This window comes from Salmo salar, chromosome 23, assembly GCF_965601325.2.
Source record: "Salmo salar chromosome 23, fSalSal1, whole genome shotgun sequence".
NCBI classification, from domain to species: Eukaryota; Metazoa; Chordata; class Actinopteri; order Salmoniformes; family Salmonidae; genus Salmo; species Salmo salar.
In genome coordinates, this window is record NC_138313.1 from 16,320,153 (window position 1) to 16,338,067 (window position 17,915).

The window sequence follows — 17,915 nt, forward strand, 5'->3', positions numbered from 1 at the left end:
AAAAAATGGTAGACCTCCACAAGTCTGGTTCATCCTTGGGAGCAATTTCCAAATGCCTGAAGGTACCAAGTTCATCTGTACAAACAATAGTACGCAAGTATAAACACCATGGGACCACGCAGCCATCATACCACTCAGGAAGGAGACGCGTTCTGTCTCCTAGAGATGAATGTACTTTGGTGCAAAAAGTGCAAATCAATCCCAGAACAATAGCGAAGGACCTTGTGAAGATGCTGGAGGAAACCGGTACAAAACTACCTATATCCACAGTTAAGTGAGTCCTATATCGACATAACCTGAAAGGCCGCTCAGCAAGGAAGAAGCCACTGCTCCAAACCCACCATAAAAAAGCCAGACTACAGTTTGCAACTGCACATGGGGACAAAGATTGTTCTTTTTGGAGAAATGTTCTCTAGTCTGATGAAACAAAAATAGAACTGTTTGTCATAATGACCATTGTTGTGTTTGGAGTAAAAAGAGGGATGCTTGCAAGCTGAAGAACACCATCCCAATCGTGTGCTTTGCTACAGGAGGGACTGGTGCACTTCACAAAATAGATGGCTTCATGAGGAAGGAAAATTATGTGGATATATTGAAGCAACATCTCAAGACATCAGTCAGGAAGTTAAAGCTTGGTCGCAAATGGGTCTTCCAAATGGACAATGACCCCAAGCATACTTCCAAAGTTGTGGCAAAATGGCATATGGACAACAAAGTCAAGGTATGTGAAACAGTGTCAGGAATTGTGAAAAACTGAGTTTAAATGTATTTGGCTAAGGTGTATGTAAACGTCAACTGTATATATATATATATATATATATATATATATATATATATATATATATATATATATATATACACACACATTGTTTTGAAGGTGCTGCCCTTGTGCTAAAATGTTATTTTTTTGAGTATTCAAAAAAAGTCGTGCCAGTACTCGAACAGTCAAAAAAGGTAAAATGCCCATCCCTTATGTGGGGGTGGCTGAGAACGAGATGGCAGTGACCAAAGGAGCACTACATCGACATCATTTCAGATTTTGACATTGGAGCTAAGTCGCTGATCAAAATCACAGACAAATGGCAAAAGGAATGGACAGAAGGGGGAAAAGGAAGGCATTTATACTCCACCCACTGGTTTCAATCCTCAATAGCCACAAAGGATTTTCAAGATGATCAGAGGTGGAGGTGGAGGTAGTGATGTTACAATGATGATACGTTTGATACCAGAGCTCCGAGGCATACGCCGAAATCGTGAAGCAGTTTACTTTGAAGCTGTGTGCCGATGCTTGTATTACTTTATTAGAAGCACGTGATCAATGATGTGCGAAGCTTCATTTTGTCAAATAACCACCTGATTGGTTTGGTATTGGTTTCGGTAGAAGGCAAAAAGGCTACCCTGCGCACCTGCTACGGCGTGTAGGACGTCATCTATAATAATTTGTCTGTTTTAAATTATTTGGACTAGCAGGTGCCACTACTGTACACTGTGTTAATCAAATCCTCATGAACCTATTTTTGACACAATTAGCTGGCAATGCTCAATGCTTCAGGAAGCTTAGTTTAGTTCCTAATCACTAGGTGGGGGTATTGCATCTAACATTGGTTGGCACACCACCATAAAACCCCAACAAAGAAGAAAACATTAAAAAGTAACATTTTAACTTATTACATATTAAATTAACCTTACAGGATCCAAACAATGGATTTACAAAGGCTTTACGGAACCTCATACACTTCTGTAAGTTTCATTACAACTACATAAATGTAAAAGTTTACCTTTGTCATGTGATAACTATACAACAGAACCAGTGAACAGAAATGACATTTACTCTCATGGGTGTCAAAAGAAAAAAGATCTGAAAGCCACGCCCCTACTTAACTACGCCTCCAGTCTTCCCGCTCTGACCCGCTGGGTCATATCTCAGTAACCCAGCCGTTTTTAAGAAAACAACCCAAGTAAGTGACAAAACACCTGCAACAAAGCAGTTGGGTCAACCAAACAACCCAGCATTTTTTTGAGTGCACTATGATTATATTCTCCCTTCTTCCTTGTTTTGTTTTCTATATGAACCTCAGGACAGTTATGGACCACGTGTGATGGAATATAAAACGTAACCAATTATTTCAAGCTTGGCCATATCCTTCCTCATTCCCATGATATTTCAATATATATTTCAATCCTAGCCCCTCCATTGTGTTGTGTGAGCCTTCTTTTCATTGTCCACTGACAACAGTGGCGTCACTCACACACAATGCAATTCACTCAATCTGTGCAGGCGAAAGGCACACTATCAGGATGGAGTTGTCTTTACTTACTTTGAAAGGCACTTGAGACTTGTATGTTTCTGGCACCTCCCAAGTCAGCAGCACTGACGTCTTCATCACGGCTTTCACACCAAAGTTTTTGGTGAACTCTGGGGGAGTTGGGGGAGAAAGAGGGTGAGGAGGAAGAGAGAGGGGTGAGATTGAGGGAGGGAGACAGAGGGTGAGGTGGGGCAGACAGGGTGAGGTGGAGGAGAGAGGGGTGAGACAGAGGGGGAGTTGGTGAGACAGACGGGGAGTTGTTGAGACAGAGGGGGAGTTGTTGAGACAGAGGGGGAGTTGTTGAGACAGAGGGTGAGTTGGGGGAGACAGAGGGTGAGGTGGGGAGAGAGTGAAGAGACAGAGGTTAGGTGGGGGAGAGAGGGGTGAAACAGAGGTGCCGGAGACAGAGGAAACACACAGAGGGTAAATTATAAAAGAGCACTGTCATCTGTACTTGCTGTAACATGATAGAGCTAGGGGAACCCTAGAGCATCTTGGGAGATCAGTGCTACAGCTAAAATAGTAAGGGGCACAAAGCAGATAGAGAGCAGATAAACAGATTATGAAGCGAGTCTCTGAAGAGATATCTAATTCATAAAAGTTCACTAATGTTCAGTGACCCATACTTTTTAATGGTAACATTAAGAGATGTTATTGCATTTACACTTTAACATAAATATATGCATGATAAAACATCAGGGGAACTACTCACATGAGCTTTCCTCTACATTAAACTTTACTGTAACTGGTGGGGTGTAAAATGGTGGGATCTGAATCCCAGTATCCGGTAGCTACCTCCTAGGCCTCTGTGCATTAGATTAGCTAGTAGCAGGAAGCTTAGCATATATTTCCACATGAGCCATATGTGCCCTAATATGAACATGAAAGGAGTGTTCCATGGTGCTGATGTACTGCTGTACTGGTTACGCTGGACTGGTTCTGCCACTCTAGTCCAGTTGCCACCAGCTTCCACACACACAGCTACGCATCTGTTCCTCTCCCATACCATCTGCTCTGTCTGTGCCAGAGAGACTGTGGATGTATGTGTATGTGTATGTGTATGTGTGTGTGTGTGTGTGTGTGTGTGTGTGTGTGTGTGTGTGTGTGTGTGTGTGTGTGTGTGTGTTGTGTGTTGTGTGTGTGTGTGTGTGTATGCTTGCATGCCTGTGTGCATGTGGGTCTGGTGTTGTCTGTATCTGTGTGAGACTATTTATACAGATCAGCAGAGCTCATAAGGCATGGAGGTCAACACGATCATGCTCTCAGTGTGTGTGTGTGTGTGTGTGTGTGTGTGTGTGTGTGTGTGTGTGTGTGTGTGTGTGTGTGTGTGTGTGTGTGTGTGTGTGTGTGTGTGTGTGTGTGTTCGCATGCGCACACTCGCGTTTGTGTGTACGCCTGCATTGGGTATGTCCACCGCGTACTCACCTGGCATGGAGGTAGACATGGTCCTGCTCTGTATACTAGGACTGATTGGTCCCCCTCCCTTGCTGGTGAATGCTCTGATCCTGATATCATAGGTGGTATCAGGCTGTAGCCCCATGATGGTCATCTGGGTCTCTGTCGTGCTGTTGAGGCAGATAAGATAAGATAAGATACCTCTGTTTTAGGACAACGGACTATCCAAGATTAACTTCATTGAGATAAAGTGAGGACTTTCTGTGTTTAAGTGTTTTATCAATGTCTCAGAAGGTGTTTAATAAACATAATTTTCATTGGTATTGAATAATACCTGTTGGTGTGGTTCTGCTGGCTGTTGATATCTCTGTACACCACAACGTACTGGACAATCTTCCCGTTCCTCTCAGCCAGCACCGGAGGCTCCCAGGCCAGCTTGGTGGTGGTGGTGGTCAGGCCCACAACGCTCAGGTTCTGGGGGTAGCTACTGGGCACATCGTCCGGCGTGGTAATCTCCTTCGCGTACTCCTCCCCGTTGCCCACCCGGTTTTTGGCACAGAGCTTGAAGATGTAGGTGGCGCCCTTGTGCAGGCCGGTGACGGTGAAGTGGTCTTCTGTCTTCTTGAAGTCTTTTACGGTGAACGACTCCTCCTCCATGCGTTTGTACTGCAGCTGGTAGCCCATGTGCTCTCCCACCATCTCCTTCGGAGGTTGCCACTGGATGAGGGCTGTGTTACCGATGGTGGTGCTGATCATCATAGTGGGCCTGCCTGGGACTAATGGGTAAAGAGAGGGATTAGGATCATTAGGATAATGACATAAAAAACACTTAACAGTGACATAGAACACCCCTAATGGGCCCTGGTCAAAAGTAGTGCACTATATGGGGAACATGGTGCCATTTGGGAGGCAAAATTGTGAGCAGTCAGAGTAAAAGGGCAGTTTCAGGTCAAGCCAGTCAGAGTGAGTACTACTGCACATTCACCATTTATACTGTACATCCTAGTGTGTACATAGGGTGCATTTGGAAAGATTCAGACACCTTGACCTTTTCCACATTTTGTTACGTTGCAGCCTTATTCTAAAATGGAATAAAAATATTTCCCCCCCATCAATCTACACACAATACCCCATAATGACAAAGTAAAAACAGTTCTTTAGATTTTTTTGCTAATTTATATATATATAAAAAATAAACTGAAATTTCATAAGTATTCAGACCCTTTACTCAGGACTTTGTTGAAGCACCTTTGGCAGCGATTACAGACTTGAGTCTTCTTGGGTATGACACTACAAGCTTGGCACTACAAGCTTCTCCCATCCTTCTCTGCAGATCCTCTCAAGCTCTGTCAGGTTGGATGGGGAGGTCTCTCCAGAGATGTTTTATCGGGGTTCAAGTCCGGAGTCTAGCTGGGCCACTCAAGGACATTCAGGGACTTGTCCCGAAGCCACTCCTGCGTTGTCTTGGCTGTATGCTTAGGGTAATTGTCCTGTTGAAAGTTGAACTTTCGCCCCATTCTGAGGTCCTGAGCACTCTGGAGCCGGCTTTCATAAATTATCTCTATCTACCTTGCTCTGTTCATCTTTGCCTCGATCCTGACTAGTGTCCCAGTCCCTACCGCAGAAAAACATCCCCCATAGCATGATGCTGCCACCACCATGCTTCACCATAGAGATGTTGCCAGGTTTTCTCCAGATGTGGCACTTGGCATTCAGGCCAAAGAGTTACATTTTTTGGTTTCATCAGACCAGAGAATCTTGTTTCTCATGGACTGAGAGTCCCTTAGGTGCCTTTTGGCAAACTCCAAGGGGGCTGTCATGTGCCTTTTACTGAAGAGTGGCTTGATCGGTGGAGTGTTGCAGAGATGGTTGTCCTTCTGGAAGGTTCTCCTATTTCCACAGAGGAACTCTGGAGCTCTGTCAGAGTGACCATCGGGTTCTTGGTCACCTCCTTAACCAAGGTCCTTGTCCCCCGATTGCTCAGTTAGGCCGGACGGACAGCTATAGGAAGAGTCTTGGTGGTTCCAAACCTCATCCATTTAAGAGTGATGGAGGCCACTGTGTTCTTGCTGCAGAAATGTTTGGGTACCCTTCCCCAGATATGTGCCTCGACACAATCCTGTCTCTGAGCTCTACGAACAATTCCTTTGACCTTATGGCTTGGTTTTTGCTTTGACATGCACTGTCAACTGTGGTACCTTATACAGACAGTTGTGTGCCTTTCCAAATCATGCCCAATCAATAAAATTTACCACAGGTGGACTCCAATCAAGTTCTAGAAACAGCTCAAGGATGATTAATGGAAAGAGGATACACCTGAGCAAATTTTTTAAATACATTTGCAAAAATGTACATAAACCTGTTTTCGCTTTGTCATTATGGGGTATTGTGTGTATAATAAGGCTTTAACATAACAAAATGTGGAAAAAGGGAAGGGGTCTGAATACTTTCTGAATGCACTGTATCCGTTTTATTACTATGCATACTACTTTCTTCTATTTGTTATTTTATATTAGATATTGAAAAATGGTATACTGATATTGATGCTGCAGTGCCATTTTGGACAAACATTCTCTTTCACAATAACCACCTGATCAAGAAGGAGCAATGATTTAGCTGTACACACTTGCTCCTGTGTGTGTGTGTGTGTGTGTGTGTGTGTGTGTGTGTGTGTGTGTGTGTGTGTGTGTGTGTGTGTGTGTGTGTAGCTCTACACACCTGCTCCTGTTGTGGTGACCACCTTGGCCTTACTGCGTGCCCCATCCCCCTTGGTGGTGTAGGCTGCCACAGTGACAGAGTAGGTGGTCTCAGGGAGCAGGCCTGTTATGACAGTCTCCTGGTGGAGAGAAACGCACAAACAGCCCATGTCAGACTAATGCTATGATGAGATGATGCCTAACGCAATGGCTCAGCCTTCATCCACTGTACTGTGTTCAGTCCACTCCGGTAGGGTTAGGCAGTCAAGCGCACACGCACACACACCATTCGTCAGTGTAGCATTTGAAATACTCCCAAAGCATTGCATTTCTTTCTGAGAAATTGTTGCAAAGATGGTAAAAGAACAAACAAAGTACAAATGGATTGATAAGAAATAGAGAACAATTTTGGTACTCCCATGTTGCTGTGGTGATATAAGAGCTGAGATTAAACCATGCACACTCAGTGGCCAGTTTATAAGGTACACCACCACATGGTTCGCTCCTAGAAGTGAGTCACGTGGCCGAGGCTTGCTATATAAAGCAGGCAGACAGGTATTGAGGCATTCACTTACTGTTCGATTGAACGTCAGAATGGGCCAAAAGAGTGACCTAAGAAACTTTGAGCATGGTATGATCGGCAATGCCAGGCACGCCGTTTTCCAGTATCTCAGATATGGCCAGCTTCCTGGGCTTTTCACGCACGACAGTGTCTAGGGTTTACCGAGATGGTGCGACAAACAAAAAACATACATTCAGCGGCAGTCCTGTGGGAGAAAACAGCTCGTTGATAAGAGGTCGAAGGAGAATTGCAAGAATCATGCAAGCTAAAAGGCTGGCCACAAACAGGAAAATAGTGGCACAGTACAACGGTGGCGTGTAGAACGGCATCTCGGAACACACAACTCGTCTGTCCTTGTCACAGATGGGCTATTGCAGCAGACGACCACACCGGGTTCCACTCCTATCAGCTAAAAACAAGAAGCCACTCCAGTGGGCACGCAATCACCAACACTGGACAATTGAGGAGTGTAAAAACATTGCTTGTCCAACGAATCCTGGTTACTGTTACGTCATGCTGATGGCAGAGTGAGGATTTGGCGTAAGCAGCATGGCCCCATCCTGCCTGGTGTCAATGGTACAGGCTGGTGGCGGTGGTGTAATGGTGTGGGGAATGTTTTCCTGGCATATGTTAGGTCCCTTGATACCAATTGAGCAGCGTCTCCATGCCCCAAAGATTTCAGCCTGTTCTGGAGGCTAAGGAGGGTCCGACCCGGTACAAGATGGGTGTACCTATATACTGGCCACTGAGTGTATAAACTAACTGCGTTCATTGGATTATTGTAAGAGGGGTCAGCTTGGTACTCATAAACTGCTTGGGAAGAAATCTAAAACTGATCTGTCTTCAAGATGATCTGTCCTCATCGATATCTGTTCTCAAGATTGTCTGTACTCAAGATGCCGCCTCTACTTGTTCTACGTGATGAAGAGATACATATTCAATATGATTCACTTTAGTTACTATGTGTCTGTGTCCCTCAGGTGCAGAAACATTAACGTTTGGTTGTATTGTCTGATGGTAGGGTCATTGCTGTATTTTACAACTTACCCCAAACAAGGTTGCTGAAAGAGATATTGTCTGTGTGAAGGAAAAAGTACTGTTGCAATAACAGACATTTTAGAGTTGGATAGTACTCATCACTCATGTGGTTACTGTGTCTCAGTACTGTGTCTGAGTCATTTTCTAAATATCTCCTCATTCTTCATGATTTTTAGGTATACAATCCAGAAGAAAAAAAACAAGTACCCATATGGCTCTGGTCAAAATTAGTGCACTAGGGAACAGGGAGCCATTTGGGACACAAAACTAGTCAGACACTCTTGAAGGTAAGTCAAAGTGTTCCAAGGTTTTCCCTATCTCTCTCTCTGACTGGGCAGAACCAAAGGCTTTAACTTCACTGGGTAGGGGGCAGCATTTGGAATTTTGGATGAAAAGCGTGCCCAAATTAAACTGCCTGCTACTCAGGCCCAGAAGCTAGGATATGCATTGGATAGAAAACACTCTAAAGTTTCCAAAACTGTTAAAAATAATGTCTGTGACTATAACAGAACTGATATGGCAGGCGAAAACCTGAGGAAAATCCATCCAGGAAGTACTATTATTTTGAAAGGCTGTTTTTACATTGAAAGCCTATCCACCATACAAAGACTTAGGACCCAGTTCACGATCTCTATGGCTTCTTCTACATGTGGCCAGTATTTAGGCATTGTTTCAGGCTTTTACTCTGAAAAATGAGGGAGATACAGCACTTCAATGAGTGGACAGTGGAAATTTCCAGACATGAGTCCACTGCGTGATCGGGAACGCACCTTTCTTGTTTCTCCTTTTCTATTGACGAAACTTTTGTCCGGTTGAAATATTATTGATTATTTATGACAAAAACAACCTGTGGATTGATTTTAAACATCGTTTGACATGTTTCTACGAACTTTTACTGTACTTTTTTAAACTTTTCGTCTGGATGTTGAGAGCGCGCTTTGTGCCTTTGGATTACTGAACTAAACGCACCAACAAAACAGAGGTTTTTGGACATAAACAGGGACATTATCGAACAAAACAAACATTTATTGTGTAACATGAAGTCCTGTGAGTGCCATCTGATGAAGATCATCAAAGGTTAGTGATTAATTTTATCGCTATTTCTGACTTTTGTGAGCCCTCTCCTTGGCTGGAAAATGGCTGTACGATTTTCTGTGACTAGGCGCTGACCTAACATAATCGTATAGTGTGCTTTCGCCGTAAAGCTTTTTTGAAATCGGACACTGTGGTTGGATTAACAAGAAGTGTATTTATAAAATGGTGTCTAATACTTGTATGTTAGAGGAATTTTAATATGGGATTTCTGTTGTTTTGAATTTGGCGCCCTGCAATTTCACTGGCTGTTGTCGAGGTAGCGTCCCACTGATACCAGAGAGGTTAAAGCAGTTTGTATCTAACTGTCAATTGTAGGCTATAACCCAAGCACACATACACAAACATACAGTACATGACAAAAATAAAACATGTAGATTTCTCTCTCTCACAGACACCCCCCCCCCCCTCACACACATCTACATCTAAGTGCACTCCATTTCAAAAGGAACTCATTAAACCGTCGACACCTAAGCCCATAAAAGACTTGGAGAGGTTTTTTTCTCCTCTGACTGAGCAGGGAGCCATGAGATGAGCGAGAGAGCGATGGGGAGGAGGGGAGTCAATTAAGATCAGAGGTATGTAATATGTTACAGCCTAGGTTCCTGCCTTTCTTGGGAGTTATCCTTGCCACTTTGCTTCTACATCTGCATTGCTTGATCTATGGGGTTTTAGGCTGGGTAGCTGTATAGCACTGTTTCACATTGGTTTCATAAAATACATTTGATTGACGTCCCAAATATTATCCTATTCCCTATATAGTGCACTACGCTTTTAGAAGAAATGGTTCCAAAAGGGTTCTTTGCGGAGGGATAGGGTTCTTCCATGATTGTTTTGATCAGAATAACCATTTTTTGGAAGACAATGTCACGACTTCCGCCGAAGTCGGGTCCTCTCCTTGTTCAGGCGGTGCTCGGCGGTCGGTGTCGCCGGTCTTCTAGCCATCATCGATCCAGTTATCATTTTCCATGTGTTTTGTCTTGTTTTTCCTCGCAACTGGTTTCAATTCCCTCAATTACTTGTGTATTTAACCCTCTGTTCCCCCCCATGTCTTTGTGTGGGATTGTTTATTGTAGTGCTTGTGCACGTTCCCCGTGAGAACACAACGGGTTATTTTTGTGCCCATTTATCTTGTTGTTCTGGATGCTGTTGGTTTTGCTTAATAAATCTCCGGTTATTACCCAGTTCTGCTCTCCTGCGACTGACTTCTCTGCCGGCAATTACGCACCCCGCTACAGACAAGGGTTCTTTGTAAGGCTCTTTCTCTCTAGAACCTTTAAATCCTAAACAACATGTTTTGGAAGAAAGGGTTCTTTGATATTCTTTGGAAGGCAAGAAGGCAAGGTGAGAAGGGTTCTACATAGAACCATATATAATATTTCCCAGCATGCTCTATTGCAGGGAGATTTTCATACAGTATCAGTCGAAAGTTTGGAAACGCCTACTCATTCCAGTGTTTTTCTTAATTTTTTACTATTTTCTACATGGTAGAAAAATAGTGAAGACATCAACACTCTGAAATAACACATATGGCATCATGTAGTAACCAAAAAAGTCTTAAATCAAAATATATTATATATTTGAGATTCTTCAAAGTAGCCAACATTTCATTTGATGACAGCTTTGCACACTCTTGGCATTCTCTCAACCAGCTTCATGAGGTAGTCACCTGGAATGCATTTCAATTTACAGGTGTGTCTTGTTAAAAGTTAATTTGTGGAATTTCTTTCCTTCTTAATGCGTTTGAGCCAATCAGTTGTGTTGTGACAAGGTAGGGGTGGTATAAGAAGATAGCCCTATTTGGTAAATGACCAAGTCCATATTATGGCAAACACAGCTTAAATAAGCAAAGAGTAATGACTGTCCATCATTACTTTAAGACCAGGTCAGTTCATCTGGAAAATGTCAAGAGTTTCTTCAAGTGCAGTCTCAAAAACCATCAAGCGTTATGATGAAACTAGCTCTCATGAGGACCACCACAGGAAAGGAAGACCCAGAGTTTCCTCTGATGCAGAGGATAAGTTCATTAGAGTTACCAGCCTCAGGAATTGCATCCCAAATAAATGCTTCACAGAGTTCAAGTAACACACACATCTCAACATCAACTGTTCAGAGGAGACTGTGTGAATAAAGCCTTCATGGTCAAATTTCTGCAAATATATTTCTTGGGCCAAGAAACACAAGCAATGGACATTAGACTGGTGGGAATTTGGCCTTTGGTCAGATGAGTTCAAATTTGAGATTTTTGGTTACAACCGTTGTGTCTTTGTGAGACACAGAGTAGGACACCGGTGCCCCCGCACATTGACTCTGTACCGGTACCCCCTGTATATAGCCCCGCTATTGTTATTTACTGCTGCTCTTTAATGATTTGTTATTCTTATCTCTTACTTTTTTTGTAGGTATTTTCTTAAACTCTCTGGGCTAAAAACGTACCCAATTTAAGCTGGTTACTACTCTTGCCCAGAAACGAGAATATGCATATTATTAGTAGATTTGGATAGAAAACACTCTAAAGTTTCTAAAACTGTTTGAATGGTGTCTGTGAGTATAACAGAACTCATATGGCAGGCAAAAACCAGAGAAGATTCCAAGTGGGAAGTGGCCTGTCTGCGATTTTGTAGTTCTCCTTTTGCTTGTCTATCGAAACTACAGGATCCGTGGGGTTATGTTGCACTTTCTAAGGCTTCCATTGGCTCTCTAAAGCCGCCAGAAAGTGGATTGGGGCGTCTCCTGTCTCTGGGCAAAGTATAGTAACTCAGTTTGTCAGTGGTCTGCCTGAGGACAAAGGGAATGGAAATGCGCTTTCACGAGACCTCGCCATTTTTCTCTTCCTATTTGAATGAATACAGCATTGTCCAGTTGGAATATTATCGCTATTTTACGAGAAAAATACCATAAAAATTTATTTTAAACAGCGTTTGACATGCTTCTAAGTACGGTAAAGGAACATTTTGAAATGTTTTGTCTCGAAATGCGCTCGCGCGTTACCCTTTGGAAAGTGACCTGAATGCATGAACAAAACGGGGATATTTGCACATAACTATGGATTATTTGGAACAAAAACAACATTTGTTGTGGAAGTAGCAGTCCTGGGAGTGCATTCTGATGAAGAACAGCAAAGGTAATCCAATTTTTGTAATAGTAATTCTGAGTTTAGGTTGCCCCGAACTTGGCGGGTGTCAAATTAGCTAGCCATGATGGCTGAGCTATGTACTCAGAATATTGCAAAATGTGCTTTTGCCGAAAAGCTATTTTAAAATCTGACATAGCAATTGCATAAAGGAGTTCTGTATCTATAATTCTTAAAATAATTGTTATGTATTTTGTCAACGTTTATCATGAGTAATTTAGTAAATTCACCGGAGGTTTTTGGTGGGAATACAAACAAAACATGCATGTATTGTATAACATAATGTTCTAGGAGTGTCATCTGATGAAGATCATCAAAGGTTAGTGCTGCATTTAGCTGTGTTTGGGTTTTTGTGACATATATGCTTGCTTGAAAAATGGCTGTGTGGTTATTTGTGTCTATGTACTCTCCTAACGTAATCTAATGTTTTGCTTTCGCTGTAAAGCGTTTTTGAAATCGGACAATGTGGTTAGATTAACGAGAGTCTTATCTTTCAAATGGTGTAAAATAGTTTGAAATATTGAAATTATTGCATTTTTGAGGTATTTGTATTTCGCGCCATGCGATTCCACTGGCTGTTGAATAGAGTGGGATGCTAACGTCCCACCTAGCCCATTGAGGTTAACTGCATTATTCGTTAAGGGCTTGTAAGTAAGAATTTCACTTTAAGGCCTACTACACCTGTTGTATTCGGCGCATGTGACAAATTAAATATCTCCACTTGTGGTTTCCAACGTGAACCATGGAGTAGGAGGTGCGAGGGTGTGCTTTGCTGGTGACACTGTCAGTGATTTATTTAGAATTCAAGGCACTCTTTACCAGCATGGCTACCACAGCATTGTTGCTGCAATATTCCACCCCTTCTGGTTTGCGCTTAGTGGGACTATAATTTATTTTTCAAAAGGACAATGACCCAACACACTTCCAGGCTGTGTAAGAGCTATTTGACCAAGAAGGAAAGTGATGGAGTGCTGCAACAGATGACCTGGCCTCCACAACAACCTGACCTCAACCCAATTGAGATGGTTTGGGATGAGTTGGACTGCAGAGTGAAGGAAAAGCAGCTAACAAGTGCTCAGCATATGTGGGAACTCCTTCAAGACTGTTGAAAACGTTTTCCAGGTGAAGCTGGTTGTCCAAAGCTGTCATCAAGGTAAAGGGTGGATACTTTTAAGAATCTCAAATATAAAATATATTTTTAACACTTTTTTGGTTACTACATAATTCCATATTTGTTATTTGACAGTGTTGATGTCTTCTCTATTATTTTACAATGTAGACGACAGTAAAAATAAAGAAAAACCCTTGAATGGGTAGGTGCAAAAACTTTTGACTGGTACTGTAATTGTTTGATTTACTGTAATTTGTCATTTTGCATGTACATTGATTGGTTGATTAATTTCATGCTACACAAAACATATAAATAACATACAGTTTTCTGAACTAATTCAATCTGTTAGAATTTATTGCACTCGTTACTGAGATGGTTGTTCCTGTTTAGATGATTGAGGTAGTCTCAGTATTCAATCTTCTCTACTCTGGCAGTCATTCTGAATGTAGGTTATGGGTAACTAACAATTACAGTTGTTGGATATTCTAACTCTGTCTGGATTCCAATAGGAATCACACATCACTTTGCAAGCCAGCATAATGTGACTTGCAGGCCTGATATGGCCTGTAACCAGGAGATTCCTAACATCACTGTGTTAGGGTATAACTAGCTCAGTTGGTAGCTCAGTTGGTACAGCATGGTGTTTGCAATGCCAGGGTTGTGGGTTCGATTCCCACGGGGGGCCAGTATAAAAAAAAAAAAAAAAAAAAAAATGTATGAAATTGTATGAAATGTATGCATTCACTACTGTAAGTCGCTCTGGATAAGAGCGTCTGCTAAATGCCTAAAATGTAAATGTAAACTAGGTCCTCAAAGAAAGGCTTTATTATTTACAGTATGTATTGTCATAAATATGTATATTTTAAAGGCTAATAAGGCTGGTGGAACCATTCGAAAAACCCTCCAAATATAAAACAGTTCACTGGCAGAACCCTCCATAGAGAGTTCTAGGTAGAACCATATACAGGGGGTTCTTTGAAGAACCCTAAATAAAGAGTTTTAGTCAGAACCCTCTGCAAAGGGTTCTACCCAGCACAAAAAAAGTATTCCCCTATGGGGACAAACTGAAGAATCCTATATGGTTCTACACAGCACCTCTTTTTTCTTAGAGTGTACTTTTGACAAGGGCCCATAGGGACACAGGAATGCTTTTGACCAGGGCCCATAGGGACACAGGCATGCAAGTAGTGCAATATCAAGGGAATAGTGTGTCATTTGTGATGAATGAGCTTCAGACAGAAGATCAAAAGTCAGAGACAGGAGGTGGGTTTCCAACTGAGAACACCCAGAGAGACTCATCCACCCATCCTTCTATCGCTCCATCTCATTGGCCCATCAGCCTACCACCCATGGCGCCTGCTTGTAAGTGCCTGGGGCATGGAGCTCAGCACAGCCCTCCGAGAGCAGATGAGATAACAGACCAAGAAACTGCAGCTAGCAACCACAGGAATGACATGGTCAGCTTCGCTTCCCAGAGCCCAAACAAATCTTTAATTATGATTTCATGGCTATAGCCTCTCACATCTTTATTGCATGATAATCATAAAAAAGAAGGCTCTTCCCTTTCTGATAATTATGATGTAGCCATGTAATCACAGACATGCTACTGAGCAAAGATCGCCCACTTAGGGTTTAAGAAGCAGCCATCTCATCTTCCGGGGTGGGGGGGTGGGGGTTCAAGATGAGAGGGAATACGAGTCATCTGAAGCTATTCATTTTCTTTTAAAAGCCTCATTATTTTTATCGTACAGGATTCCTTTTTAGTTTCGGTGCTGGAGTGGTTTCTCTCTTTCATTTGGAATAAAAATCTAATCAGGCTCTTCTCTCTTATTCAAATGCAGAGGGATGGGGGGAGGAGGGGGTGAGAAGGGGAGGGAGGAATATCGGGTTCTCTGGGAATGTAGGGATGAAATAGATTAAACATTTAACATTAAGACAGATTGCATCCCAAATGGCACCCGATTCCCCTTTTGGACTCTGGTCAAAAGTAGTGCACTATGAAGGGAATATGGTGCCATTTGGGACGCAGACAAGACATGATGAAAGATTCTATTCTGCATCCAAGGGAACTCTGTCCTGGCTTGTTTAACTGAAGCCAATCAAGTTGTCTTGACTTCCAGTTCCAGTAGACTCCAGATCAAACGCTCTGGTCCTCTCCACCTACTTCTTCCACCCCTCTATTCCACCTCCTCCTTCCACTTACCTATTCCACCGTCCTCCTTTTTCTAAACCTCCACCCTATATCACCAGGGGTTCCTACAATGTGAAATCCAAGTGTTTAGGATCTGAACACATAACTAAACACTTTTCTGCACTTTTTAAACACGACAAGGCATTTATAATTTCAATAAAAACACGTCACAGTGTTTGGATTGTAAACACCAAAACATGTTTATTCATTGTCAGTGGCGATTTTAGCATGTACATCTTGGTGGGGTAACAACAAAAAATTGTTGGGGACTCATGCCAGCAAAGTCACTACACAACAACAAACAATTAATTAATTGCACTATAACGGTGACAAACTGTGCCCACAAGCTGTTAGGGCCTACATAAAGCTGTCCCAACAGCAGAGTCACAACAGCAGTCCCAAAACCTTACCACTGCTACACCTGGCTATCAGCAGAGCCTTGTCTGGCAGCAAAACAGTGCATTCAGCCTCATTTACTGCCTTTTAAAAAACCATCAGATTTTGCTGAGTTGCTTAAACAAATGTGGTTTCTACTGACAATTGAGATGAACAAACTATGACATAAGGGGACGACAAGCAGATAAGAGGCAATCTGTAATTCCGATTAACCTGTTATGGCTAGGGGCAGTATTTTCACGGCCGGATAAAAAACGTACCCGATTTAATCTGATTATTACTCCTGCCCAGAAACTAGAATATGCATATAATGATTAGCTTTGGATAGAAAACACTCCAAAGTTTCTAAAACTGTTTGAATGGTGTCTGTGAGTATAACAGAAAAAAATGTATGAAATTGTATGAAATGTATGCATTCACTACTGTAAGTCGCTCTGGATAAGAGCGTCTGCTAAATGACTAAAATGTAAATGTAAAAATGATTCCATGCAGGAAGTGCCCTGTCTGACAATTTCTTGGCCTTCTTGATTATCTCTATCCATTACAGGGGATCTCTGCTGTTACGTGACACTTCCTACGGCTCCCATGGGCTCTCAGAAGGCGGCAAAAAGCTGAATCGTGGCTTTGCAGGCCCTGGTTGAAAAAAAGTAGCGCGTTTGGATAGTGGCTGCTCACAGTACTGTGAGACTCAGGCGCGTGCACGAGGGGACTCCATGTTTTATCTTTGAACGAAAACCACCGCTCCCGGTCGGAATATTATCGCTTTTTTACGAGAAAAATTGCATAAAAATGTATTTTAAACAGCGGTTGACATGCTTCGAAGTACGGTAATGGAATATTTAGATTTTTTTTGTCACGAAATGCGTCATGCGCGTGACCCTTATTTACACTTCGGATAGTGTCTTGAACGCACGAACAAAACGCAGCTATTTGGATATAACTATGGATTATTTTGAACCAAACCAACATTTGTTATTGAAGTAGAAGTCCTGGGAGTGCATTCTGACGAAGAACACCAAAGGTAATCAAACTTTTCTAATAGTAAATCTGACTTTGGTGAAGGCTAAACTTGCTGGGTGTCTAAATAGCTAGCCCGTGATGCCGGGCTATGTACTCAGAATATTGCAAAATGTGCTTTCACCGAAAAGCTATTTTCAAATCGGACACCTCGATTGCACAAAGGAGTTCTATATCTATAATTCTTAAAATAATTGTTATGTTTTTTGTGAACGTTTATCGTGAGTAATTTAGTAAATTCACCGGCAGTGTTCGTTGGGAATGCTAGTCACATGCTAGTCACATGCTAATGTAAAAAGCTGGTTTTTGATATAAATATGAACTTGATTGAACAAAACATGCATGTATTGTATAACATAATGTCCTAGGGTTGTCATCTGATGAAGATCATCAAAGGTTAGTGCTGCATTTAGCTGTGGTTTTGTTTTTTGTGACATTATATGCTAGCTTGAAAAATGGGTGTCTGATTATTTCTGGCTGGGTACTCTGCTGACATAATCTAATGTTTTGCTTTCGCTGTAAAGCCTTTTTGAAATCGGACAGTGTGGTTAGATAAAGGAGAGTCTTGTCTTTAAAATGCTGTAAAATAGTAATATGTTTGAAAAATTGAAGTTTTTGTATTTTTGAGGAATTTGTAATTCGCGCCACGGCTATCATTGGATATTGGAGCAGGTGTTCCGCTAGCGGAACGTCTAGATGTAAGAGGTTAAGACATTAATGAGTGAGCTAGGACGGACGTAGTCAATGTAAATATTTGTTAAGCACTTTTTAAATGTACAGCGACAGAATTCAGAACTGCACACCAAGTCAGAACCATAGGATAAATAAAGGGGGCATAAAAGCAGACAATAAAAGCTCTTACAATATTCAAAGATGACATTTCCCTAAAACAGGTTATAGGCTACATGTGCACCACCAAGTCAGAACAGTAGGTGAAATTAGGAGGGGAAAAGGGAGCAAATGATTAGGGTGAGGCAC

The 17,915-nt window shown here is 42.1% G+C and overlaps 1 protein-coding gene across 8 annotated transcripts in view; it reads right to left on the reverse strand.

The window, feature by feature from the left end:
- LOC106584181 (receptor-type tyrosine-protein phosphatase F) overlaps nt 1–17,915 on the reverse strand; it is a 424,555-nt gene that overhangs the window by 58,411 nt on the left and 348,229 nt on the right. For all 8 annotated transcript variants that reach the window (XM_045706049.2, XM_082967931.1, XM_045706048.2 and 5 more), the window contains 4 exons: nt 6,420–6,537; nt 4,036–4,477; nt 3,732–3,871; nt 2,319–2,416 (listed from right to left, as the gene is read on the reverse strand). In XM_045706049.2, coding sequence (XP_045562005.1) covers nt 2,319–2,416; nt 3,732–3,871; nt 4,036–4,477; nt 6,420–6,537 — 798 coding nt within the window. The remainder of the gene's footprint in view (nt 1–2,318; nt 2,417–3,731; nt 3,872–4,035; nt 4,478–6,419; nt 6,538–17,915) is intronic.